Source organism: Schistocerca piceifrons, chromosome 3, assembly GCF_021461385.2.
Source record: "Schistocerca piceifrons isolate TAMUIC-IGC-003096 chromosome 3, iqSchPice1.1, whole genome shotgun sequence".
NCBI classification, from domain to species: domain Eukaryota; kingdom Metazoa; phylum Arthropoda; class Insecta; order Orthoptera; family Acrididae; genus Schistocerca; species Schistocerca piceifrons.
The window spans coordinates 881,972,493-881,999,232 of NC_060140.1; the positions used below are offsets into that span (position 1 = coordinate 881,972,493).

At 43.1% G+C, this 26,740-nt stretch overlaps 1 protein-coding gene across 1 annotated transcript in view; it reads right to left on the reverse strand.

Moving 5' to 3' along the window:
• LOC124789147 (cytochrome P450 4C1-like) overlaps window positions 1-26,740 on the reverse strand; it is a 130,207-nt gene that overhangs the window by 90,906 nt on the left and 12,561 nt on the right. Inside the window, exon 2 of the mRNA XM_047256441.1 lies at window positions 4,220-4,421. Within this exon, the coding sequence (XP_047112397.1) occupies window positions 4,220-4,421 (202 nt within the window). The remainder of the gene's footprint in view (window positions 1-4,219; window positions 4,422-26,740) is intronic.

The following is a 26,740-nucleotide window of genomic DNA, read 5'->3' on the forward strand; positions in this document are numbered from 1 at the left end:
AAAGTAATGTAGGACGTCAGTTTTCGACAAATCACACAAAGTTTAACAGTGAGTTTCCTGTTAATTCTGAACTACGAAAACAAAGGTACAGCCTTAAAATCTAAGTTAATGTAACAGGAAAGAGTGTTTAAAAAGCCAGCTCAGCAAAATATTAATGCGTTAACAGCCTCTTATAAAGTATATTATGCTTTAGCGAAAAGGAAGAAAAACTTCTCAGTGATGGATAAGTAGTTAAAGAAGCAATGATCAGTGCCATTTGCTCGTCGATGATGATGAAATGAAGATGAGCGCAGTACAGTACCCAGGCCCCAGGCGGATCATAGTGCTGACCTGGCCTTAGACGAGATGTAGCCCCAAACGACAATACCAAAGCGCTCAGTGATCGTTCCTTTTACCACACAGTTTGAGTGAAACGCTTTTTCCCATGGGCGGTAAGCCTAGTAACATCGAAACATATGTTCTGTTAAAGCAAGTGTTCGTAATTCCATTTGCTTAACAGATGGAGGATAAAAACAATGTAAGTGTACTGGAAAGGAAATATAAACCCACAAAATACGAAATAATTTTGTAATTCAAATGGATTTAAACAAATTTGTATGATCATTTCCTTCTTGTCTCTCCTGGGACGTTTTAAGCGTTAGAAGACACTAGTTCATTCGCCAAGATGAATCGTCCAGTCAGAATCTTTCTTTCTTTCTTTTCCCTTTTTTTTTTTTTTTAAGACATGTTTTCGATCTTTAGATGTGCAATCAAAGGGTTTTTGGATCTCGGACAATATAGTCTCTTCCTGCAGTTCAGTTCATGTACTATACATAACCGCTCCCAGAGGATAGCAGTCGAGGAAAGCATTCGCTTTTAAGTTTATCTGAGAGACATTGTCCATCTCTTTCACTAGACAAACAGGATCGAACGCTTTCACCATTTCCCTCGATAAACCCATTTCTCAAGTAACATTTCGGCCTATGTCTAGCTGTGTGCATCGGTCCCTTGTCCTTTGGAAGAACGGCATTTCTCACTGTCGATCAGCATGATTTTTCAAGTTTTTCTCGACTGGCTCTACTGCGAATGCATTATCAGTTGTCACCTATCTTGTGTGAATCGCCATTTATACAGAAATTCGTCTACTATTAAAAGGAAGAACACGAGAATAATAAAAGGAAGACAAAGAGCCTACGGATTATGTAAAAAAACGTCCAACCAAAAAATGCGTGAGGGACCTCCATCTGTAACTTTCCACTACTTTTCAGCTACAGCTGTTCCTCTTATTTACACTTGTCCGCAATTTAGCCTTTAAATCGGAAAGGTGGCAAGAACAATTGTAAAATAAAGTACTTGCATTTACTTGTCATCTTTATCTGCAACTTTGTAATCTTTTCCGATAACGTTTTCAACTCGTTTCCGGGTGTTAATAACGTTTCAGGTAAATTTAGGCAGTACACTTAAATATAGTATAGAAAACGTTCGAATTTTATGCATCCTCTGTTTATTAAATTAGTCAGCCCAACGGCCTCTGTTCACACAAAAGTTTTTAATTCATACAGCTTTTTACTTATATTATCAACTATCATTATTCAGTGAGGCATTACTAAACATTCTGCTCCATGACCTTTTCCATTGAATTTCCGACGAGCCGCCCATCACTTTCTTGTACAAAGATGCAACAGCAATGACTGCTCAAAAATGAAGGAAAGTAATACAAAACAACACTTAATATTTGAATTGTGTAGGCTTTTAAGATTTTTTGTAATCCAACTTTTCAAACATGTTTATAACAATTTTACTTTTGATGATAGGATTCTAAAAAGCTTCTAATAAATTTTAAAGTCCGAAATTTCACCTTTACTGACAACATCTCACAATTCTATGTCAATTAAAAATTTCTAAGTAAATAATTTGGATAATGAATGCTGGAAAGGATTACTACACAAAATGTCCTAAATTGAAACACCTATCTCACAAACATAAAAAAAATGATTATCCTTCACAGAAGTCTGCCAGCTCATATACCTGCTGAAGAGTAATGAACTGTGACAACACTGAATTAGATTAATAGAACCACATCTTGCCGATCTATACTCAACCGTCTGATATTCCTGATAACATCACACACAACAAAGACAAAACAGTTTAAATTGATATTTGAGGAAGTAGTACAGTAATTGTTATTAATTACAAAATCGTCCGCCCCCGGTAGCTGAGTGCTCAGCGCGACAGACTGTCAATCCTAAGGGCCCAGGTTCGATTCCCGGCTGGGTCGGAGGTTTTCTCCGCTCAGGGACTGGGTGTTGTGTTGTCCTAATCATCATCATTTCATCCCCATCAACGCGCACGTCGCCGAAGTGGCGTCAAATCGAAAGACTTGCACCAGGCGAGCGGTCTACCCGACGGGAGGCCCTCGTCACACGATTGCATGCATTACAAAATCAGTTTTGATACAGACTCGTGTATGGCTTACTTGTTTAAACAGATGTTTGGCTTATTATGTGAGTAATACATTAAGCATACACATTTTGACACTGCTACTTTGTAAAATTGACGCACTAGACGGCGTGAAAAGTTATTGTGGTGTTACGTTGACTATACGAGGAAGTCCAGGGCAGCCATGTCTCTGAAAGAATTGTTCAGTCAGTTGCTCAGCTGAACATTATTCCTCTGTTCAGAGACCCAGTCCCTGCTCGCAAGTGAATTAAGCGTTTCGTAGTAAGAACATTTGTGGATCCAATACTACACTCCTGGAAATGGAAAAAAGAACACATTGACACCGGTGTGTCAGACCCACCATACTTGTTCCGGACACTGCGAGAGAGCTGTACAAGCAATGATCACACGCACGGCACAGCGGACACACCAGGAACCGCGGTGTTGGCCGTCGAATGGCGCTAGCTGCGCAGCATTTGTGCACCGCCGCCGTCAGCGTCAGCCAGTTTGCCGTGGCATACGGAGCTCCATCGCAGTCTTTAACACTGGTAGCATGCCGCGACAGCGTGGACGTGAACCGTATGTGCAGTTGACGGACTTTGAGCGAGGGCGTATAGTGGGCATGCGGGAGGCCGGGTGGACGTACCGCCGAATTGCTCAACACGTGGGGCGTGAGGTCTCCACAGTACATCGATGTTGTCGCCAGTGGTCGGCGGAAGGTGCACGTGCCCGTCGACCTGGGACCGGACCGCAGCGACGCACGGATGCACGCCAAGACCGTAGGATCCTACGCAGTGTCGTAGGGGACCGCACCGCCACTTCCCAGCAAATTAGGGACACTGTTGCTCCTGGGGTATCGGCGAGGACCATTCGCAACCGTCTCCATGAAGCTGGGCTACGGTCCCGCACACCGTTAGGCCGTCTTCCGCTCACGCCCCAACATCGTGCAGCCCGCCTCCAGTGGTGTCGCGACAGGTGTGAATGGAGGGACGAATGGAGACGTGTCGTCTTCAGCGATGAGAGTCGCTTCTGCCTTGGTGCCAATGATGGTCGTATGCGTGTTTGGCGCCGTGCAGGTGAGCGCCACAATCAGGACTGCATACGACCGAGGCACACAGGGCCAACACCCGGCATCATGGTGTGGGGAGCGATCTCCCACACTGGCCGTACACCACTGGTGATCGTCGAGGGGACACTGAATAGTGCACGGTACATCCAAACCGTCATCGAACCCATCGATCTACCATTCCTAGACCGGCAAGGGAACTTGCTGTTCCAACAGGTCAATGCACGTCCGCATGTATCCCGTGCCACCCAACGTGCTCTAGAAGGTGTAAGTCAACTACCCTGGCCAGCAAGATCTCCGGATCTGTCCCCCATTGAGCATGTTTGGGACTGGATGAAGCGTCGTCTCACGTGGTCTGCACGTCCAGCACGAACGCTGGTCCAACTGAGGCGCCAGGTGGAAATGGCATGGCAAGCCGTTCCACAGGACTACATCCAGCATCTCTACGATCGTCTCCATGGGAGAATAGCAGCCTGCATTGCTGCGAAAGGTGAATATACACTGTACTAGTGCCGACATTGTGCATGCTCTGTTGCCTGTGTCTATGTGCCTGTGGTTCTGTCAGTGTGATCATGTGATGTATCTGACCCCAGGAATGTGTCAATAAAGTTTCCCCTTCCTGGGACAATGAATTCACGGTGTTCTTATTTCAATTTCCAGGAGTGTATAAATTCGTCCCAAGAAACACGGTAGTTTTTCAAAATGTCATATGATACGGCAACAATATTGTCCTACCTCGTAGTGGAAAGCTGGTTCGATGGCCTTCCGGTGCCTCCTCCAGGTGTCACCCGTACAGGTGATGAGCCCGTCGCTTATGAGAGTCCGGAGCACGTGCATGAAGTAGGGGTCCCGCTCGCGCGTCTTGGTCGACGCCAGGACCTTCCGCACGTCTTCTGGTCGCGATATCACAATGAACAGCTTGGGACCCACGTAGTACCTGCAACACAGTGTCTTGAAACTGTACAAGTGCAGTGCGTTTCCATGAAACTTTGATAAAGCACTTACAGTATTGCAATCAGGCTCAAGCAAACGACGTAACAAAGTTAACACTTCTGCTAACTATCCTTGAAACAAATAACGCTTTCGAAAGCATCGGCCCTTCGAAATTCTAGAATTTTGGAGTCACGTGCTGCCACAAGCTATACCCCAAATAAGAAACCGTATTGAAAGCCGACAAAATGGACTGAAAAGAACAGACCCATTCTCTAATGAAATCGAGGTACTACGCGTACCAATTAGTTTCTGCCGTTCAACATTAACATTCTTGTTGTCACCATAACGTCTCTCTGGAGTACATCAAGCTGCCGCCTTACGTAAGAGTAAGTATATTTTTTCTAGCCTCGAAATGAATTAGTAAAGTTTGTAATTGTCTGCACTACAAAATTGATATTACTGTACAATATCTTCAAAAAAAGCTATGTTCTTTTCATAAATAAGTACTGTACAGCACCATATACTGGACCCCCTACAATCCGTAATAACTTTTTATATCCCTTTTTTCATTTTCTCACCACTGAAGGGCTAGGCTGTACTGGCAGCGATGTTATTTGGTATCACGGCGAGTTTTGTCTATGCTGTAGACTACTGAGATACTAAATGGCTCAGCCGGCCGGAGTGGCCGTGCGGTTCTAGGCGCTGCAGTCTGGAACCGAGCGACCGCTACAGTCGCAGGTTCGAATCCTGCTTCGGGCATGGGTGTGTGTGATGTCCTTAGGTTAGTTAGGTTTAATTAGTTCTAAGTTCTAGGCGGCTGATGACCTCAGAAGTTAAGTCGCATAGTGCTCAGAGCCATTTTGAACTAAATGGGTCAGGAATCAGCCGAGACTGCGAGCCAGGTTTCTGACTGTGTGTGGGGAGCATACGAAGGTTTCTTGGATCAGGCGACTGTCCATCCACTCATTATAGTGATAGCTATCCGAGACCCAAATTAGTGCCACTCACGGACGACACCACTAAAATCCCAGTCATCAGTTGCCGAAGCTTTCGCAACAAAGTCCATGAGTTTGAAGCACTCCCAACAAGTCAATGGAGCTCATGCTTGGAAAGAGAAGGGCAGCTAAAACCCGAGATGATACAGGTGAAATATTTGAAGCAAACCTAAGTGTATAACTAAACGCTAACTAATGGGTAATAGCACTCCGTCTTCAGGCCACAAGTGGCCCATCGGGATCATCCGACCGCCGTGTCGTCCTCATAAGGATGCAGATAGGACGGGCATATGGTCAGCACACTGCTCTCCCGGTCGTTACGATGGTTTTCTGACCGGACCCGCTACTATTCGGTCGAGTAGCTCCTCAAGTGGGATCCCGAGGCTCAGTTCACCCCGAAAAATGGCAACAGCGCGTGGCGGTCCAGATGGTTAATCATCAAAGTGCCGGCCACGCCCGACAGCGCTTAATTTCGGTGATCTGACTGGAACTGGTGTATCCACTGCGGCAAGGCCGTTACCTAACTAATAGCTAATGGTGGTGTTGTATTTATTACAGCAGGAAATAAAGTCATACTCAGCGACGTACGAGGATCACTCAAAAAGTAATGTCTCCTGTTTGCTTTATTTGTCAGGAATTTCAGATGCAAGTACATTGGTTGAAAACCACAACACTGACGATTAATTTATGACTTTATATTTATAACTTCCTATTTCCCTCCATTTCCACAGTTTTGGTCCTCTTTTAACAAGGCATGTATTCCATTGTGGTGAAACGCTCGGTACTGCTTCTGAAGTCTTGACACTCGGACATTTTCATAGCGTGCTCATTTTAAAAGTGAATCCCACGATGAGCCCGAACAGATGGAAGCCTGATGACGCCATGTCAGAGCTGTATGGGGGATGAGGCAACACTTCTCATTCAATTTGCCAATATATTCGGTGGTGTGATAACTGGTGTGCGGTCGTGGATTGTCACCCAAAATAGCTTTCGTTGGGAGAGCTTGCTGAAGAGGTACTTTAAGCTGTCTGGGGGTTCTGACTTACTGCACAGAATTTGTTGTCGACCCCTACATCAAAAAATTAACCATAATCAAACCCTCTGTGACTCAAAATACTGTATCCGTAACTTTCTGATCCGATCGCACAGTTTTCAACCTTTTTTCCCCCTCGGTGAGTTTCTGTGATGCCATGTCATTGGATGCCCCTTTTCTTCTGGTTTAAAAAAATAGTTCATGTTCCTGGTCACATTTTTTTTTCAGAAAATCCTTTTCCTCCAAACGGAAGCGCTGCAGGAGTTGGGAGGCAACTGTATTTCTTTCCTCTTTATTATGGTCGGTTAGTATTCTTGATAACCAAGATGCACAAACCTTTGAGTATCCCAGTTGTTGAATAATCGGTATCACGCTGCTTTTACTGAGGAAGGCAACGTGACACTAATCGTGGAGTTACTTAGGTTGCCGCTTCGCGTTTCGTCAGCCAACGGTGTTTGCCCTTCAGTTTCGTTACAACGACGAACCTATCGTCTAATAGTGCTGGTATCCTCTGATGCATCTCCGTGCATATTTCCCAGTCTTTCACGAATATGAGTGGGCGTTTCATTTTCTATATTCAAGAGTTCATCACAGGACCCTATCTAATACGAACATCGATATCGGCCATTTTGCAGGCGACTCCAGTTCTGGCATCTGTTGACACAGAAAACTACTTCTGCAGTGGGTTGAAGAAGAAGCATTGCGGAGCAACAGCTAATTCAAATTTTTCGCTTAACAAACTTTGTTTATGGAGGCTTTTTGACTGGCCATCGTATTTCATGAACTACGTACCGTACAGTGATAAAATTAAGCTGCATTCGAGGTCGTCCGCGCAAGACTCTGGTCAGTGGATACACTGGATATAATGAGTGATTCAAAATTGTTACTTTGGCCATGGAATGTGCTTGTGCATAAAAGATGCCCTAATCTGCAGATTATGTAGTGGTCTCAGACTTGCTCACCATCATTTGTAACAGACAGAAGCTATGCTAGACTAAAGTTGAATACCGTACGTGTTTGGTCAACATTCAATAGATAGACATCCATCCCATTTCAGTGGCAACATAGGTCTGAACATAATTTTGTATATTAGATCTAATTGCATCACACAGACCTTACGTCTTTGAAGAAGTCCACCCCGAAACTGACAAAAGTGGCCGTAAACAGCTATAACAACAATGATAACCAGAGTACAATGGGCAGTCAAAGTTGTAGAAAGATTTACATCAGTAATCTAGGTAAAGACGTAATAGTGTCTTATGTCAACGAGGAACTCGAAAATTTAGCTCTGGGCAGGAGCCTGCAGAAGAACTGGAGCTGAAACTTAGGAAACAGCTGACCCAGTAAATACTGGAAACCGATTTTCACTACCAAGTTCACATGTTAGGCCTTGAACCGGTTTTACAACCCTATCAGATATCGGATTTGCAAGCTTCAGTTGCTTACCGTGGAAAGTCTGTGTAAATCGCCTGCTCCGATTCCGCCGAGGCAATGTATTTAGGTTATCAGTATCTTCGTAATATTTTTGTAGAAGCGAGAATAAGGATGCTCCGTGAACTCATAAGGAGGAAGAGAGGGAGATTTTTCAAGAAAAGATGCTTCAAAAATGTAATCTACGCTAGTTAAAGTGTGCGAAACTGGATTATCACACGTAAATAGATAACGTGCTTTTGAACAAAATGCAAAGTTATCACTGGTGAAATGTTATTGCACTCCAAAAACTTGGAGAGTCGGAATGGCTGGAAAACTCCCTAATGAGTAAAGACACATTCTTAACCCTGCACACAGAATGAGCGAAAATTTAGCCAGCCGGTGTGGCCGAGCGGTTCTAGGCGCTTCAGTCTGGAACCACGCGACCACTACTGTCGCAGGTTCGAATACTGCCTCGGGCATGGATGTGTGTGATGTCCTTAGGTTAGTTAGGTTTAAGTAGTTCTAAGTTCTAGGGGACTGATGACCTCAGATGTTAAGTCCCATAGTGCTCAGAGCCATTTGAACCATTTTTTGGGAGAGCCTTTGCCACCAAACGAGCGTCAGTACAGCAGTTTGTAAATTAGCCAGCTATGAGTATACAGAGTTGGATGAAAAATTATTACGTCACAATCGCTTAGACATGTAAAAAATTACGTTACCGGTTTTGGCAAGTAGTTGATATCTTCAGATGTGATTAATCCACTAAAAAACTTCATATAGTTATATAAACAAATATAGTTGGGCACCTGTGACCATCATTATTTTAACATTTCAATGAATGTACATCACATCACATCATCATATGATAAAAGACTTGAAATTAGATATCGTCTTGCTTTACTGCACATAGGGATATCGGAGAAAGGGTATAGGAAAAATGGGGGAAGGGAGTAAGAGGGGTGGGGGGGGATAGCAGTCGAAACGAGAGGATTACAGCTTACTCTACATCTGATTATGTCTTTTGTGGTCTATCATGCAAAAGTGATAGTTTCTTTAAAAAAAAGGGGGCCAAGGGCACAAAGTACTACCTTAAAATCATAAAACCTTTAAAAAAAATTTAAATTAAAAAAAATTCAAATAACATGAAAAATTAGTAACATATGCATACGGCTGCAACTGTCGTATATTAAAATCATATAAAAGTATAGATTTCTTTACGTCTAATCCAACATTTAATAAACTTCTTTACGTCTAATCCAACATTTAAAGCAAATTATCTAAAAAATTGTTGCAGTGAAGGAAGTGCTCATATTAAATCACTCACATGTGTATAACTAAACGACTGACAAAACCATGATGTTGTTAATGGAAGAGGTGAGGATGCTAAGGTCATTATTTAAAAAATGCAAGCGTTATGTGTACGATAAAATGAGTGAAAACTCATATAAAAGCTGCTACAATGAAATAAAAATAAAACACCATGATCTCAGGATAGCAAAGTCCTCCACTGGGTTGTTCTGTAGTGTTGCATTGCAGGTTCCCGCGCCGTTGTTTTCTTTATAGTTGTTATTTTATTTTTTGAAATTTATTTATTGTGTTTCGGCGTTAACCACTTAGCCAGAAATTTGAGTAGTTACATATATGGTATACAATATCTTATATACAGCATATGAATTAGGAATTACATTAACAGCAGTCAACGTTCATGGTACAATTTGTACATTCACATATTCAACACAGTTCGTATATAACAATTTCTGATGTGTCTGACTTGCAAACTAGGTATCAGCTTCTTGCAGAAACAGGCCAGTACTGACGTAGCCAGTTGTTGACAACTGCCAACGTGTTTTCAGTAGCGCGTGGTAGGCCCGGTGTGGTCACCTCGACCGACATAGTTGCTGCGTCCGTCACCTGCTACCGATCTCAAGGTCTGGCCTTCTACGTTCCACCGGAGGATCAACTCCTCAAAAACATTTCAAAAGGAACTCCGACAAAAACCGTAGTGATCGTTCAGCAGATTTACGGGATCCAGCATGTTATGTGAGTGAATTGCAAGCTCCCCCCATGTATCTAGTGCCTGTCCCTGATCTGTTCTATGTAAATTTTTAAGCGTCCTTTGTAGTCATTCGACAGCATGTATATTCAACCAAGTGAGGATCGAAAGTTGTCTTATAGCTATAGAGCCGTAAGCGTTCCTCAAATCTAATCTCAGAATGTCGTCTCGTCAGCTCTACGTATATTTTTTTAGCAATTAATACGCTTTGTCCAGTATACTCCCGAAATTGCAAACGGATTCTTGTTATTTTCAGTGTTGTGCTGTAGTTGTATTTTAAACAGTTGCGTCCGGAAACATTTGTTAACTTTCATGTCACGAAAACGTTTTGCAACCTTATCGTTCACCTGATCATAATGTCATAGGTGCACGTCACGTTTTCATCGTTACAAGGGTACCTCCCCATCGCACCCCCCTCAGATTTAGTAATAAGTTGGTACAGTGGATAGGCCTTCAAAAACTGAACACAGATCAATCGAGAAAACAGGAAGAAGTTGTGTGGAACTATGAAAAAAATAATCATAATATACAAACTGAGTAGTCCATGTGCAAGATAGGCAATATATTGGACAATGTGAGCCCAGGAGCACCGTGGTCCCGTGGTTAGCGTAAGCAGCTGCGGAATGTGAGGTCCTTGGTTCAAGTCTTCCCTCGAGTGAAAATTTTACTTTCTTTATTTTCGCAAAGTTATGATCTGTCCGTTCGTTCATTGACGTCTCTGTTCACTGTAATAAGTTTAGTGTCTCTGTTTTGCGACCGCACCGCAAAACCGTGCGATTAGTAGACGAAAGGACGTGCCTCTCCAATGGGAACCGAAAACATTTGATCGCAAGGTCATAGGTCAACCGATTCTTCCAAAGTAAAACACGTCTGATATATTCTATACGACACTCGTGGCGGCATGTGCGTCACATGATAGGAATATGTTGTCGACCCACCTAACTTGTACACTTGGCGAATGGGTAAAAAGATTTTTCTACCTTGCTCGATTTAGGTTTTCTTGTGGATGTGATAATCACTCCCAAAAGACGAACAGATAATAATTATCTCATAATAAAAAATTAAAATTTTCACTCGAGGGAAAACTGGAACCAAGGACCTCTCGTTCCGCAGCTCCTCACGCTAACCACAGGACCACGGCGCTCCTGTGTTCACACTCTACTAAATGTTGCGTATTGTGCACATGGACTACTCAGTTTGTATATTTTGCTTATTTTTTTCATAGTTCCACACAACTTCTTCCTGTTTTCTCGATTGATCTGTGTTCAGTTTTTGAAGGCCTATCCACTGTGCCAACTTATTACTAAATCTGAGGGGGATGCGATGGGGAGGTTCCCTTGTTAGTATAAAATATATTCCTCTGCTTCCTATTGGTGATGTTTGCCTCACGCTGTAGTTTTGCTTTTTTGTTTCTCTTCTTGTATCGTAATTCCACTGCCACTAAATGAGATAGCAGTAATCAAACGATACTTAAGGAGTCATGTGGCAGTACTGTGCAAGAAGAGAAAAGAAAAAGAAGAACTGCAGCATACGGCAAACACCACCAGCAGAAAGCAGAGGAAAGTCTAGACTAAGGATGAAAAACCGACATACGTACAAATGAGGCGACCGACAACATTGCAAAATATATTCGTAACAATAAAGTTAACATATGTTTCCGCACAGATACAACTACTTAAAATACAACTACTCCACAACACTGATAATGACAAGAATCCGTTTGTTAATTTGAGACTAGATTAAAGAACGCTCACCATTGCTACACTTTGTTGGATGTAAACACTCTCTTAGAGTGTCCACAAAGAAATCTTAAAATTTTACATAGAGCAGTTAAGAGGTGGGCATGAGATATGTTAGAAGAACGTTATAGGCACGATGTGGTGGATCCAGCACATGTGCTCAATGATTAGAATGGTTCATCCTGGAATTAGTTAGTCAGCGTTTTCCACGATCTGATCCTCCAGCGAAACGTACAAAGACAGGCTTGGAGAGAAGTGACACCAGGCGAACATAGCGACTATGTGGGACGAGGCGATCAAGCCGAGCCTGTCGTACGCTGCTGAAAACACGGAATGGACACAGCGCCGGGGCTGGCGCAAGCAATGCACCACTAGCGAAGGGTCCAGTATAGGGCACTGCCATCCTAACGTCATTCTATTTTACTGTAATTTCATTTTAACAGTTTTTAATAACCAGTAGTTGCAGTTTTTTATCGTAGAGGTAAGGTTTTTCAGTAAATGCGATAGTGTTATTACTTTTTTAAGTTAATGACACGTTTTGATAAAATGTATTCCATCATGGTTCTTTCAATGACTTACTTATACACATGTAATACGAGAGTTTTCTTTAATACAACACATTTGTGGAAAACTAGCCTTGAATGATAAATTAGGCGTAAGTAGTCTGTTCATTTCTAAGATTCTCATATATTGTCTGTCACTGTAAATATGTCACCTTTATTGTAATGAGACAAAGATTCACGAGCGCTTTGCACGGGTAGTGGATAAGATCCCTGACTCTGTGTTTAATGTAATCTATGGTGCGCCTGGTCGACAGTCAGTTGTGGAGCGCTGGGGCATTCTTATCACAGGCACAGTAGAGAGCAGCTGAGTCCTAGAGAAGGAGATCTGATATTTGTAAATCTGGGATAAATTATCCGGTATAATTTATTACGGAGATGAAAATTTATGTGCAAAGATATTTGCTTCACTTTGCCTATGGTGTAGTCTTTGGAGGAATATTTCAAGGAAACCAATGCAGGCGCAAGAATGAAATGTTTGTTTGTCAGGAATATTAACCCAACGAAATCTTCGTCCCTTAGATAACTAATAACATTAATGATTATTTTTAATTTTATCTCTTTGTTTTTATCATGTCACAAATAACTCAATTATTTCAAATGTCTGTAATTTTTGGAATGAGTGAATTTCGTAATTGTTAGAGTCTTCTTACGTTGTACAATCTTTTCCTGACAATAAGCAGAGTTTACTTTCTCAGTAATGATTTCCTTTAAAGTAAAATCTTCCTCCATTGTTCTTAGTAATGTTTTAAATATTTTCTGGGGGTGCGCATTGCATTTTACGCTACACACAGCCACAGACTTTTTCTGACAAGCAAAGAATCATTTGATAATAGGTTATTTTTCTATAGCTGCTACATTTAGCGATTTTAATTTGTTTTCGAGAACATCGGTACGTCAGACATGAAATGGCATACTTTCATTTCAGCGCAGATCTCACTTTTCATTGTTGTGGAAAAAAAGTACGTAGCCAGAATTTTCAGCTTTTCTGCCGAGCAAACAAATTAATTTACAGTGAACAGCGTCGCTTATTTTAAACAGTAATTTTCTTCAGAGTTGAGCAGTATTTTGCTTTGTGGATGTTTCAATATCTGCACTTGATGTTACATAACTTTCATAACGTACTTCAGTCTTAAGTTTCAATTATATGTTTCCACTGAATGCCCAATTAGTTTCTTTTGGGATTTAGTTAGTTCACTTTCATTATTTCAGATTCAGTATTACACTAAGATAGAAGTTTTGTTTGACGACACTCTTTACAAGCGGAATACAGGGCCAATCAACAATAAGTACTGCTCAGCAGCTGAATACGACATCTGAAGTACACGTTACACGACAAGCAAGTTTTCGAAAAAGAATATTCGGATTTTCAGATACAAGTAGATTACACAGAAAGCTTACACATTTTACGTGACTTCAACATACGACAGTCACAGAAGTGAGCATATGTTATTAATTTTTCATATTACTTTTTAAAAAATATACCAGTTTTACATGCCTGACCACGGAAAACGCAAGTAGGTACAGAGTACAGTTTTGGACGCACGCAAATCCGTGGCCACAGTAGTGACGCTTTGACCGGCAAAGTGTTGTACAACTGTTCGTCCACGATCGTAAGCACTCAAATGACGTCTGATACACATGTTGCCCTATCATCCGGAATGTCGCACAGCGTACTGCATGAAGCGTGGAATGCATACAGAGCGTTCATGCACGGGCTTCGCTGCAGTCAACACGTCCCGCCCTCTACATTTCACAATCGTCGGTTGGTCCCTAGCAATTCGCAGTTGTTCCTTAGCAATTGTCAACCAGTGTAATTGGCAGATGAGCTCGTATTTCCAGATTCGAATGCGGAGAGTTTACACGAATAAAGAGAAGCAGGACTGGGAAATGCTTTACGGATGATTTGAACCTATTGACATTAATGCCTCTTTTGTCTGTTGTGAAATTCACTGCCCCATGCCTGAACCGATCGTCTACATCTACATCTACCTCTGCATGGTTACTCTGCAATTCACACTTAAGTGCCTGGCACAGGGTTCATCGAACCATACTCATACTACTTCTCTACCATTCCACTGTCGAATGGCGCGTGGGAAAAAGAAACACCTAAGTCTTTCCGTTCCAGCTCTGATTTCTCTTATTGTGTTATGATGATCATTCCTCCCTACGTGGGTGTCAACAAAATATTTACGCATCCGGAAGAGAAAGTTGGTGATTGAAATTTCGTAAATAGATCTAGCCACAAAGAAAACCGCCTTTGTTTCAGTGACTGTCACCCCAGCTCGCGTATCATATCATTGACACTCTCACCCCTATTGCACTATAACACGAAAGTAGCTGCCCTTCTTTGCACCCGCTCGATGTCCTCCGCCAATCCTACCTGCCAAGGATCCCATACCGCGCAGCAATACTCCATTAGAGGACGGACAAGCGTAATGTAGGCTGTCTCTTTAGTGGGATTGTCGCGTCTTCTAAGTGTTCTGCCAACAAAGCGCAGTCTTTGTTTCGCCTTCCCCACAATATTATCTAAGTGGTCTTTACAGTTTTAGTTGCTCGTAATTGTAATTCCTAGGTATTTAGTCGAACTGACAGCCCTTAGATTTGTGCGATTTATCGTACACCCAAAAATTTATCTGATTGCTTTTAGTACTCATGTGGATAACCTCGCATTTTTCTTTGTTTAGTATTAATTGCTACTTTTCGCACCATACAGAAATTCTCTCTAGATTATTTTGAAATTGGAATTGATCGTCTGATGATTCTACTAGACGGTAAATTACAGCGTCATCTGCAAAAAATCTATGGGGGCTGCTCAGATTATCACCTAGATCATTTATATAAATCAGGAACAGCAGAGGGCCTATGACATCACCTTGCCGAACGCCAGATATCACTTCTGTTCTGCTCGATGATTTACAGTCCATTACTACGAACTGTGACCTCTCTGAGAGGAAATCACGAATCTAGTCACACAACTGAGACGTTACTCCACATGCACGCAATTTGATTAATAGTCGCTTGTGAGGAACGGTATCAAAAGCCTTCTGGAAATCTAGGTATATGTAATCGATCTGAGCTCCCTTGTCGACAGCACTCATTACTTCATAGGAATAAAGAGCTAGCAGTGTTGCACAAGAACGATATTTTGTGAATCCGTGTTGGTTATGTATCAATAAGTCATTTTCTTCATGGTGATTCATGATGTTCGAGTATAGTATGTGCTCCAAAATCCCACTGCAAATTGAGGTAAGTGATATGGGTCTGTAATTCAATGCGTTACTCTTATTTCTTTTCTTGAATATTGGTGTGACCTGTGCTGCTTTCCAGTCTTTAGGAACAGACCTTCCGTCAAGTGAGCGGTTGTAGTCTATGTGATTGCTAAGAAAGGCGCTGTTGTGTCGGCATACTCTGAGAGGAACCTCATTGGTATACCATTTGTCATATTCTCGAGAAATTAGAAACAACGGTAAACGGGTACAAGCAAGGACCCTAGAAATTACAGACTAATATTCCTAACGTCTGTCTGCTCGATAAACGGCAGCAGGAAGATTCCGTAGTCCTAGATTTCCGGAAAGCACACCTCACCATGCCCCGCTCCAGAGTATTAACGAACGTCCGAGTAAACAGGATAGATTCTGAGATACGAGGGTTGTCCAGAAAGTAAGTGCCTTTCGGTCACGAAATGGAAACCAGTGGGAAAATCCGGAAAAGCTTTTGCTCATGTGCTGGGCAGTGTGTGTAGTATGCCCGTCGATCGTGTCGCGTCGCTCTTTTCAGTTTTGAGTGAACAGAGAGCACGTGAAAATGCGTAGGGAATAGCGTCTCCCGCCATGTATGAGGGCCTGGTTAGAGATTTCGCCTGTGTCATGCAGCCCACATAACACAGCTGTCGAACAGTTCCTTCTTCTTGCCAGTTCTCGGCCGCACACTGCAAAGGCAATGAAGACGCTCCTGCAGCGCTTCCGATGAGAAGTGTCTGGTCAGCCACAATACAGTCCGTAATTGGCTCCCCCTGAGTCTCATCTCTGCTCACAAGAACAGCAGGCTACGAAGACACAATTTTTCCACAGACAACGAGCTGCAGACCAGTGCAGATAATTAGCCAAAAGCACAGGCGGATGCTTTCTATGACGAGGATATTGGAAAGTTCATACAACACTACGACAAGACTCGAAGTTGGAGCGACGACAATGTAGACAAGTAGGTGGAAGGTGTATCTATCTGTTGCAAATAAAACGTTTCTGATTTTCACTGCCGTTTTCATATTCCGACCGATCGGAACTTAATTTCTGGACAATCCTAGTATCTGAGTGGCTCGAAGACTTGTTAAGTGAACCAAATACGTTGTCTGGATGGCGATTATTTATTAGAGGTAAAAGTGTCGTCAAGAGTGCCACAGGGAAGTGTGATACATAAAGCATAAGGTGGATAGTATGAGCAACACGAAGCTGTAGTGTATGGGTAAGTGCCGTCATTGAGAGACTGGAGCGCGGCGCAGGATGGCTAGGACAGATTTTCTATTCGATGTGATGAATGGCTGTTTGCCATAAATGTGGAGAAACGTAAGTTAATGCAGATAAGTAGGAAAAACAATTATTTCAAAAATGGTTCAAATGGCTCTGAGCACTGTGGGACTTAACATCTGAGGGCATCAGTTCCCTAGAACTTAGAACTACTTAAACCTAAATAACCTAAGGACATCACACACATCCATGTCCGAGGCAGGATTCGAACCTGCGACCGTAGTGGTAGCGCAGTTCCAGACTGAAGCGCCTAGAACCGCTCGGCCACTACGGCCGGCCCCAATTATTTAATGTTAGAATGCAGTATTAGTAGTTTGCTACCTGACACAGTCACGTCATTTAAATATGTAGACGTTATGATGCAAAGGAACATGATATTTAAGGAGCACGTAAAGTTGCTAGCAGGGAAGGCAAATGATCGATTTCGATTTATTGGGAGAAATCTACGAAAATGTAGCTCATCTATAAACCAAACCGCATATAGCAAATTACTACGACCCGGTCTTGCGAGCTACTCGAGTGTTTGGGATCCCCACAAGGTCGGAATAAAGGAAAACATCGAACAGATTCAGAAATATGCTGCTAGATTCATTACTGGTAGGTTCCATCAACATCTTAGTATTGCCTAAATGTTCTGTGAACTCAGATGGGATGTTTTTTTTAGTGAAAAACTACTCATATATAAAATTTTTGAAACCATCATCAGCGATCTTATATTAATACGATACTCCATGGAAGTTCACCTGCCGTTCTGGAGTCTGAAGATGATCCTTAAGGATTGGAACCGGTCACTTCGCCTAAAAGAAATTTGCGATCAAGACTGTTTCTTAATTATCACTGCTCATATAGTTTAAGAGGCAACGGCCTTGCCGCAGTGGATACACCGGTTCCCGTCAGATCACCGAAGTTAAGCGCTGTCGGGAGTGGCCGGCTCTTCCGGGCCGCCATGTGCTGTTGCCATTTTTCGGAGTGCACTCAGTCTCGTGATGCCAGCTGAGGAGCTACTCGACCGAATAGTGGCGGCTCCGGTCAAAGAAAACCATCATAACGACCGGGAGAGCGGTCTGCTGACCACACACCCCTCCTATCCGCTTCCTCATCTGAGGATGACACGGCGGTCGGATGGTCCCGATGGGACACTTGTTGTCTGACCATAGAGTGCTTATATAGTTTAGAGAACCGAAATTCGCGACAGACTGCAGAACGATTCTACTGCCACCAACGTATATCTCGCGTAAGGTCCGCGAAGGCAAGATAAGCGAAATAGGGATTGGAATGGATGCATACGGATAGTTGTCATTCTCTCGCTCCTTTTGCAAATGGAACAGAAAAGGGAATGACTATCGGTGCTACAGTGTACCCTCCACCATGCACAGTTCAGTGGCTTTCGGAGTAGGAATGTGGATGTAGATGTATAAGTCTACACAGTGGTACATAGACACTGACTTCCCACAGCGTCACACGCCGTACGGTGCAATCAGTTTATATAAATCATCTGCGAACAACGAAACCATTTATATTCAAATAGCTTACGGGTATGCTACCGGACGATATCTTCGACACGTCGATATTTCGACAGGTGAACACCCGCGTCATTTTCAAGGCAAAATGGCAACGAGAGGTCCGTGCACGAAAATTTAGACCTCCAGTAGATAGGCCGTTGCCGACCAAGAACCGTAATACGGCATACACGGAAAGACAACACACACGCACATACACAAACTGTAAACTAGCGCGATCACACAACGACAGATGGCCAACGTTAGGAGTTATCGATAGTGAATATTAACTACCAACGGAGACCAAGTAGCATGAACTCTGTACCCCTACTGTTTGACCGTTTGGAGAGCAGGATTACAGGCAGAAGTGAACATATAAATAGAAACGGAGGTTTTGCTTAAGATGCTTGGAGGCGCTAGTTGTTTACGGTGTGTTTGTGTGTGTGTGTGTGTGTGTGTGTGTGTGTGTGTGTGTGTTTGTGTGTGTGTGTGTGTCCTTTACTCCCGAGGTGCCATATAAGGTATCTCTCGGGCGCGTACGCAGTTGAACCTTTTTCTGGCTTGTGGTATCATGTGCGATACACATCATGTTTGCCACAGCCCCTTGTTCGTTCTTTCGCCGAGCGCGACGGGGCGGCAACAGTGATGGCAGATTTCGGATTCTGCAACTGCACAGCATGTCTCAGAGAAATAACGGTGAAAACATATTTGTTTGTAATTACAGGTGTTTTCACACACACGTTAATAATTTATTGAAGCTGTAAACAGCTAACTGTAAATTAATATTATAACGAATTTATAACATTTAAACTTTTGGGTAGTATATGTTGCTATGGTAGTTTTGTTTAAGCCCTTAAGGGACTCTCACGCTGCGAGTACTAGGGTATACAGACCGCGGAGTCCAGGGCTGTGTTTGGCATTATTTTCACTTACTGGTGTCAAACTCCTTCTATTTCCTTTCCTGTAAGCCTCTCTTGTCCAGCTCTTGTTTTTTAAATTCCAGTGGTATTAGGTTTCGAGGCCCGAGGGAGTCTTTCGTTTTCCGTCCTCAGCTCAGATATTCAAAGCTGCTGCCTTGTAGAATAGAGTGTTGGATCACCTAAGACTGAGGGAGGAAAAGCCTAAGAAAAATTCAGCACATCCCGCTGCCTTGCAGGACTAAAAGTGTGGCAGCATTCAAGGTTAGGATACGCTCCGTAATAAGGGCTGGTTGCGCAGGTTGGGCTTCTATGCAGTGGTGAAGGCAGCCAGCCTAGGGAAAGGAAAATATCAAAAATAAATCCACCGAAAACATGGCCAACGGCCTACTGAAGGTGTAATTTCACTGCTCAGGGTATCAGTACTGGTCCTCGGAAAGGACGAACTACACATATGACGACCAAGGTCAGGAACGAGTCTAAGAGATGGAAAAATAAAAATTTTCTGAGAAACGGATCATGGAATATAAAATCATTTAATATAAAACTCGATATGCAATTGTGAAAATCATAAGACATTAATTACTAGTTGGTAAAAGAAATATTAGCATTCCAAGGGAAAAAAATGGTTCAAATGGCTATAAGCACTATGGGACCTAACATCTGAGGTCATCAGTCCAATAGACTTAGAACTACTTAACCCTAACTAACCTAAGGACATCACACACATCCATGCCAGAGGCACGATTCGAACCTGCGACCTCAGCAGCAGCGCGGTTCCGGACTGAAGCGCCCAGAACCGCTCGGTCACAGCGGCCGGCCGTCCAAGGAAAAGTTGGTGCGACAACCTCAGACTGAGGGTTAGTGAAGGAAACAGGCAATTTTGAATTGTTTTCTTACAGTTATTGAAAGTGTTGATACCAAATGTGTATTTTGCCGTATCTTGAAATCTACAGAAAATATGAGGAATATGTGCAATGTTCCTTTAAAGAATCTTGAAGCTACAAAGTTGTGTGCGTAATTGTCATGTTTAAGTCCTGTACCACCTACAAGAAATTCACTACCGTATCAAAAATTTTTTGAGGGTCCTTCATTGTTAAATAGCATTCACACAACGCAATTAACACAATAATAGCTCACATATACTTTTAACATGGACTCGCGACTGAAGAAGGCATGTTCTTGGTCGTGAGAGACCACATACCAAGCATTTAAATTTTATCGCACGTTACCCCCTCGTTGCATTTGTGACTTGAAAATGGCGGCTTGTTCACCAACTGAAATATCAGCAGTCGTCGAAATATCTGTTCATTCCCGTAAGTTGTTTGAGCATTTCATATGCTCGGAGAAACCAAAGTTTGAAAAGTCATTTATGAACCATGCACAGAGCGTGTAATAACTGAAGTGGGACAAATTTCAGTTCAAGTCAGACTGGGTTCTACTGGCACCCTAGTTACTTAACCAGTCCCAAATAACGTTAAATTTACTGCACTATGGGGGGAATTGTACTCCAGAATAAATATCAATATTAATTTCTACACAATGGTGACTTACACTGAAGAAACAAAGAAATTGGTACACCTGCCTAATAACGTCTAGGGCCCCCGCGAGCTCGCAGAAGTGCTGCAACACTACGAGGCATGGACTCGAATAAAGTGTGAAGTAATGCTGGAGGGAACTGAGACGATGACTCCTGCAGGGCTGTCCATAAATCCGTTGGAGTACGAGGGGGCGGAGATCTCTTTTGAACAGCACGTTGCAAACCATCCCAGATATGCTCAATAAAGTTCATGTCTGGCGGGACTGCTGGACAGCGGAAGTGTTTAAACTCAGCAGAGTGGTCCTGGAGCCTCTCTGTAGCAATTCTGGACGCATCTGGAGTTGCATTGTGCTGCTGGAATTGCCCAAGTTCTTGGAATGCACAATGTACATGAACTCATGCAGGTAATCAGACAGGATGCTTGCAAAGTGTCACTTCTCAGAGTCGTATCTAGAGGTATCAGGAGCCCCATATTATTCCAGCTGCACACATGCCCCACACTACCATTACAGAACCTCCAACAGCTTGAACACCCCCCTGTTGACATGCAGAGTTCACGGGATCATGAGGATGTCTCCCTACCCGTTCACGTCCATCTGCTCGATACAATATGAAACGAGATTCGTCCGACCAGGCAACATGTCTCCACTTATCAGCAGCACAATGTCAATGTTACGGGCCCAGGCGAGGCGTATAGCTTTCTGTTGCGCACTCGTAAAGGGTACACGAGTGAGACTTCTCCGAAAGTCGATATCGAAGATGTTTCGTTGAATGATTCGCACACTGACGCTTGTTGACGGCCCAGCATTGAAATGTGCGGCAATTTGCGGGAGGGTTGCACTTCTGTCACGTGAACGATTCTCTTCAGTCGTCGTTGGTCCCGTTCTTTCAGGATCTTTTTCCGGCCGCAGCGGTGTCGGAGATTTAATGTTTTACCGGATTCCTGATATTCACGGTATACTCGTGAAATGGTCCTACGGGAAAATCGCCACTTCCTCGCTACCTCCGAGATGCTGTGTCCCATCTGGCGCGCGCCGACTATAACACCACTTTCCAACTCCCTTAAGTTTTGTTAACCTGCCATTGTAGCAGCATAACCAATCTAACAACTGCGCCAGACAGTTGTCTTATACATGCGTTGCCGACCGCAGCGCCGTATTCTAGCTGTTTACATATCTCTGTATTTGAATACGCAAGCCTACACCAGTTTATTTGGAACTTCAGTGTAGAAACCTAGCTAAGTAACATTTATGACTGAACGGTGTCAAAAGCTAAAGTGATACCCAGATTCAAGAAATGATGACACAATCCTACAGTACTGTCCTGGACGACGTCCTGATGAAAGCACTTTTCCGCTCCTTCCTCCGGCCTTTTATAAAGTGTAAAGTGTGTATCTGTGTCACTTGGATGTCTGTGAGGTGTAGTGTAGTTGAGAATACTGCTGTGGAAAGGGAGGGAGTGAAGTCTAGTGTCAGCTAATAGCCTACTCCTCTACAATACCACCAAGAGGTTCACCGAGCTTCAAGTGCTATCGGACAACCTGATAATGGACAACAATGTTACATGCGTCGCTCTTTGAGTTCCACATTACAGTTTACTACCTAATGTTCTACAGTAATCCATAGCGTCCATCTGTAATTACACTGCCTGACAAAAAGAGTGAAGCTCCGAGAAGACCCAGTCTGATGTCAATGTTACTCCGTAAGTAAATGATTATTTATTTATTCATTGCTTATTTAAATTGATTAGGTTGACATCTGACTGGGAACGAAATGTACCAAAGATACTATAAAACAGTCACAATAATAATAATAAAAATAGTAATAAATGACACTAATAACAATAATAATAATAATAACAATGGTAAAAAGCAATAAGATTGGTAAAGACTAGTACAGTATGTTTAAAGCCACGTTTAGTATTATCAGAAGTGGAAGGAAAAACGAAAGTGCTAAGGATTGAAATGACAGTGACAGTGGCTACTAGGAAAGAACAGAATATAAGTAGAGTATTTTTGCCGACAGGTGGAGGGAAAAGTTGTGGGGGAGGGGGATTGACAAGAGTGAGCTGCAGTCTGGTACATATATTAAAAACAGTTGTGCATCACCTTTGTTCCAAGAGTTCCAGAATCTGTACAGAAAGCTGGAATAGAGATCAACATAAACATCATTTCCGCCCTTTCCATTGCTCATGAAAACTAGACATTGCATGTTGTACCACCATACAGCGAGACCTACAGAGTACGTGGTCCAGATTGCTGTACACACCGGTACCTCTAATATCCAGGATCAGGTCCTCTTGCACGGATGCATGCATTTATTCGCCGTGGCATGCTATCCGCAAGTTCATGAAGGCACTGTTGGTCCAGATCGTCCCACTCCTCAACGGCGATTCGGCGTGGATCCCTCAGAGCGGTCGGTGCGCAACGTCGTCCTTAAACAGCAATATTTAATCTATCTCAGGCATGTTCGATAGGGTTTATGTCTGGAGAAGATCCTGGTCACTCTAGTCGAGCGATTTAGTTATCCTGAAGGAAGTCATTCAGAAGATGTGCACGAAGGGGGTGCGAATTGTCGTCCATGAAGACGAATGCCTCGTCAGTATGCTGCCGATATGGTTGCCTATCGGTCGCAGGATGGCATTCACGTATCGTACAGTCATTACGGTGCCTTCCATGACAACCAGCAGCGAACGTCGGCCCCACATAATGCCACCCCAAAACAGCAGGGAACCTCCACCTTGCTGCACTCTCTAGACAGTGTGTCTAAGTCGTTCAGCCTGACCAGGTTGCCTCCAAACACGTCTCCGACGATTGTCTGAAGGCACATACGTCACTCATCGGTGAAGAGAGTTACAGTGTTACATGCGTCACTCTTTGAGTTCCACATTACAGTTTACTATCTAATGTTCTACAGTAATCCATAGCGGTCCATTCGGCATATTGTTGTGCCCATCTGTACAGCGCTGCAGGTGTCTTGGTTACGAAGATGGACCTCGCCAGGGACGTCGGGAGTGAAGTTGCGCATGATGCAGACTATTGGGCACAGTTTGAGTCGTAACACGACGTCCTGTGGCTGCACGAAAAGCATTATTCAACGTGGGGCATTGCTGTCAGGGTTCCTCCGAGCCATAATCTGTAGGTAGCGGTCATCCACTGCGGTAGTGGCCCTCGGGCGGCCTGAGCGAGGCATGTCATCTACAGTTCCTGTCTCTCTGTATCTCCTCCATGTCCGAACAACATCGCTTTGATTCACTCCGAGAACCTGGACACTTCCCTTGTTGAGAGCCATTCTTGGCACAAAGTAACAATACGGACGCGATCCAACCGCGGTAATGACCGCCTAGGCATGGTTGAACTATAGACAACACGAGCTGTGTACCTCCATCCTGCTGGAATGACTGGAACTGAACTGATCGGCTGGCGGACCTCCTCCGTCTAACAGGCGCTGCTCCTGCCTGGTTGTTTACATCTTTAGGCGGATTTGGTGACATCTCTGAACAGTCAAAGGGACTGTGTCTGTGATACAATATCCACAGTCAACGTCTGTCTTCAGTAGTTCTGGGAACTGGGGTGATGCAAAACTTTTTTTTGATATGTGTACGTTTTCGCCTCACACTGGATTTTACGTAGATTTTGTGTATGCACATATTAGGAAGATTGAACCTCCGTGTGTCGCAAACGGATAAAAGTGCCAAGTAAATTTTCAAGGTTACTGAGATGGGGGTCGTAAGAATATACAGTAAAAATTTCAGCCATTTTCTGTGCATTGCCGTCTTGGAATCCGCGGCTCTGTTTTGGTACGAAGAAACGGTAAGAATAATCTTTTTGAGGGTTTGCTAAGGAACAGTTACTGATCTAATGGAGTCTCTATAAGCCCCTTAAGGCCCACCGCAGATCACATACAGTAAAAATTTCAGCCATTTTCTGTGCAGCAAATCGGTTGGTTCTTTTTGCATTTGATGAGGACTTGTCTGGGCCTTAAGCAGCGTGTGGGGCCACCAACAGTTCGTGGGTGGTTCCATGGGAAACAAAAAACCAAAACAGGATACTTTACCACTTGTTTGCATTAAAATCGAGCCGCGGATTCCAAGACGGCTGTGCACACCAAATGGCTGAAATTCTTACGATATGGTCCTAAGATCACAATCTCGAATAACTTTACACGTAAAAAACGCACATAAAATCCTGTGCGAGACGAAATCGAAATGATACATAAACGCAGCAAATGTTGAAAGTTTAACGTTATATTCTCTTGGCATTTATCTGGAAGTGCCATCTTCCCCTTTTCAGAAGTGCTTATCTATTACCGAGAAACACGCTAAAAACCTGGTTTTGCGTATCATAAAGAAGCTGCAGAAAATGAGTGTCATTTTTACGATATTTTCCTAAGATCCCGATGTCGAACAACATTAAAACTTTTCCCTATATCTTTATCCATTTCCGAGATAAAGAGGTTCCAAGTTACATAACCTGTACACGTAAAATACGCACATAAATTCAGGTGTGAGGTGAAAACGTAGTTTATAAAGTGACGATCACTGGCAAGTAAGCTGTAAAGTGACTCCGTTATCATCAGAAGGTTCTGGTATCCTCATACTGTAGTAGTACTGAAGCTCATGCAACATTTTTGTACACGAACATACGGACTGAGGCGTAAAATTAGGGTTTGCGTTATTTGAATTTCGCGTAAATAAACTATCAAAATTTTATTGACCCATGAAGCTCTTTTCATGTGAGTGACATGTGACTCATTCCGCCTTCCACAATATCTTCAAAAATTTCCTGAAAAATTTTCGCGTGCGAACGTAGTAGCGTTCTTTTATGCTTAGAGATAAGGAGACTGTGCCAGCGGGAAATTAACGAAGAAGTAATAGACACTGGACGATTAGTGTACTGTGTCTGTAGTATAGAAAGAGCGAAGGAGACAATGCAGTGTGAGAGAAGGAGAGAGTCACAGTGGCAGTGGAACATAGTGGACAGTGACGCAGCAGTGCTGGGAAATGAGCGAAGGAGACACTGCCAGTGCGATGAGAATAAAGGGAAGGAGAAAGTGGAAGTGGGTGAGAGCCAGTGATAATGACAGAGTCTATGACAATGACAACGAGGAAGAGAAAGACAGTGAGAGTCAGAAAAGACAACAACTGTGGGAAGAAATGTATGAGGTAGTAGCAGTAAGAGTGGTGTAGAGGGAGATGGTGATAGTGAGAGGGTACCGTATTATCAGGATAGAACGAAGGAGACTGTGGCTTTGAGATAGGAGACAGTGACAGTTAGTGAGACACAGTGAGAAACTGACAATGAGTTAGTCTGAATGAGTGAATGAGAATGGGCAAATGGAAGTGGATGGGTATGAGCGACTTACAGAAATGGACTAGCGGTTGTCAGCGAGTTACAGTTAATGGAGCTTGTGGGGGTGAAAGATGAACTGCGCGTTAAAAAGAGCGCGAATATGTTCGCGTGCCAAAATTTTTAAAGGCGCTGGGGAAGATAGAATGAGGCGTCTGGTTCTCTACTTATCAATCAGAGTCTTTTAGAACAGGAACATATTCGCCTTATTTATGCCCCGATAGGAGCAATTTTTGGCAGGTTATTACTTGGCTGAATTTTCCAGTCGACAGTCGATACAAACAAGTCAGCATTCGTCTCTCAAACATCAAGCTCCCTCGCCTCAAATTTCGAGCAGCCTCCAATCTACCACGCCCTTCTTCAGTTGACAAAATCAAGACTTCCAAAAAAATGGCTAAAGGAATTTTGGTATACTTAAGTGAATTGCTTTTCGCGAGAAGTAGACTTGTTCTATATCTTATTACATCCAGTGTGGGAACCGTAAAATATTTCGAAATACCACGGTTGCTGAACCAGATTCGCGGTGGAATGGGAAGAATTCTGCATAAATTAGTTTCTTTCTGTCGTAAGATGCAGATTGTTGAACTCTTGAAGCTGGAGAAAATAATTTTGATGTCACTTTATTGGTAAACGACATACTGCAGGACATGTACAAGAAGTTTTAATATCCATAGCGTCTGACAGCTTACCGACTCGTGGTG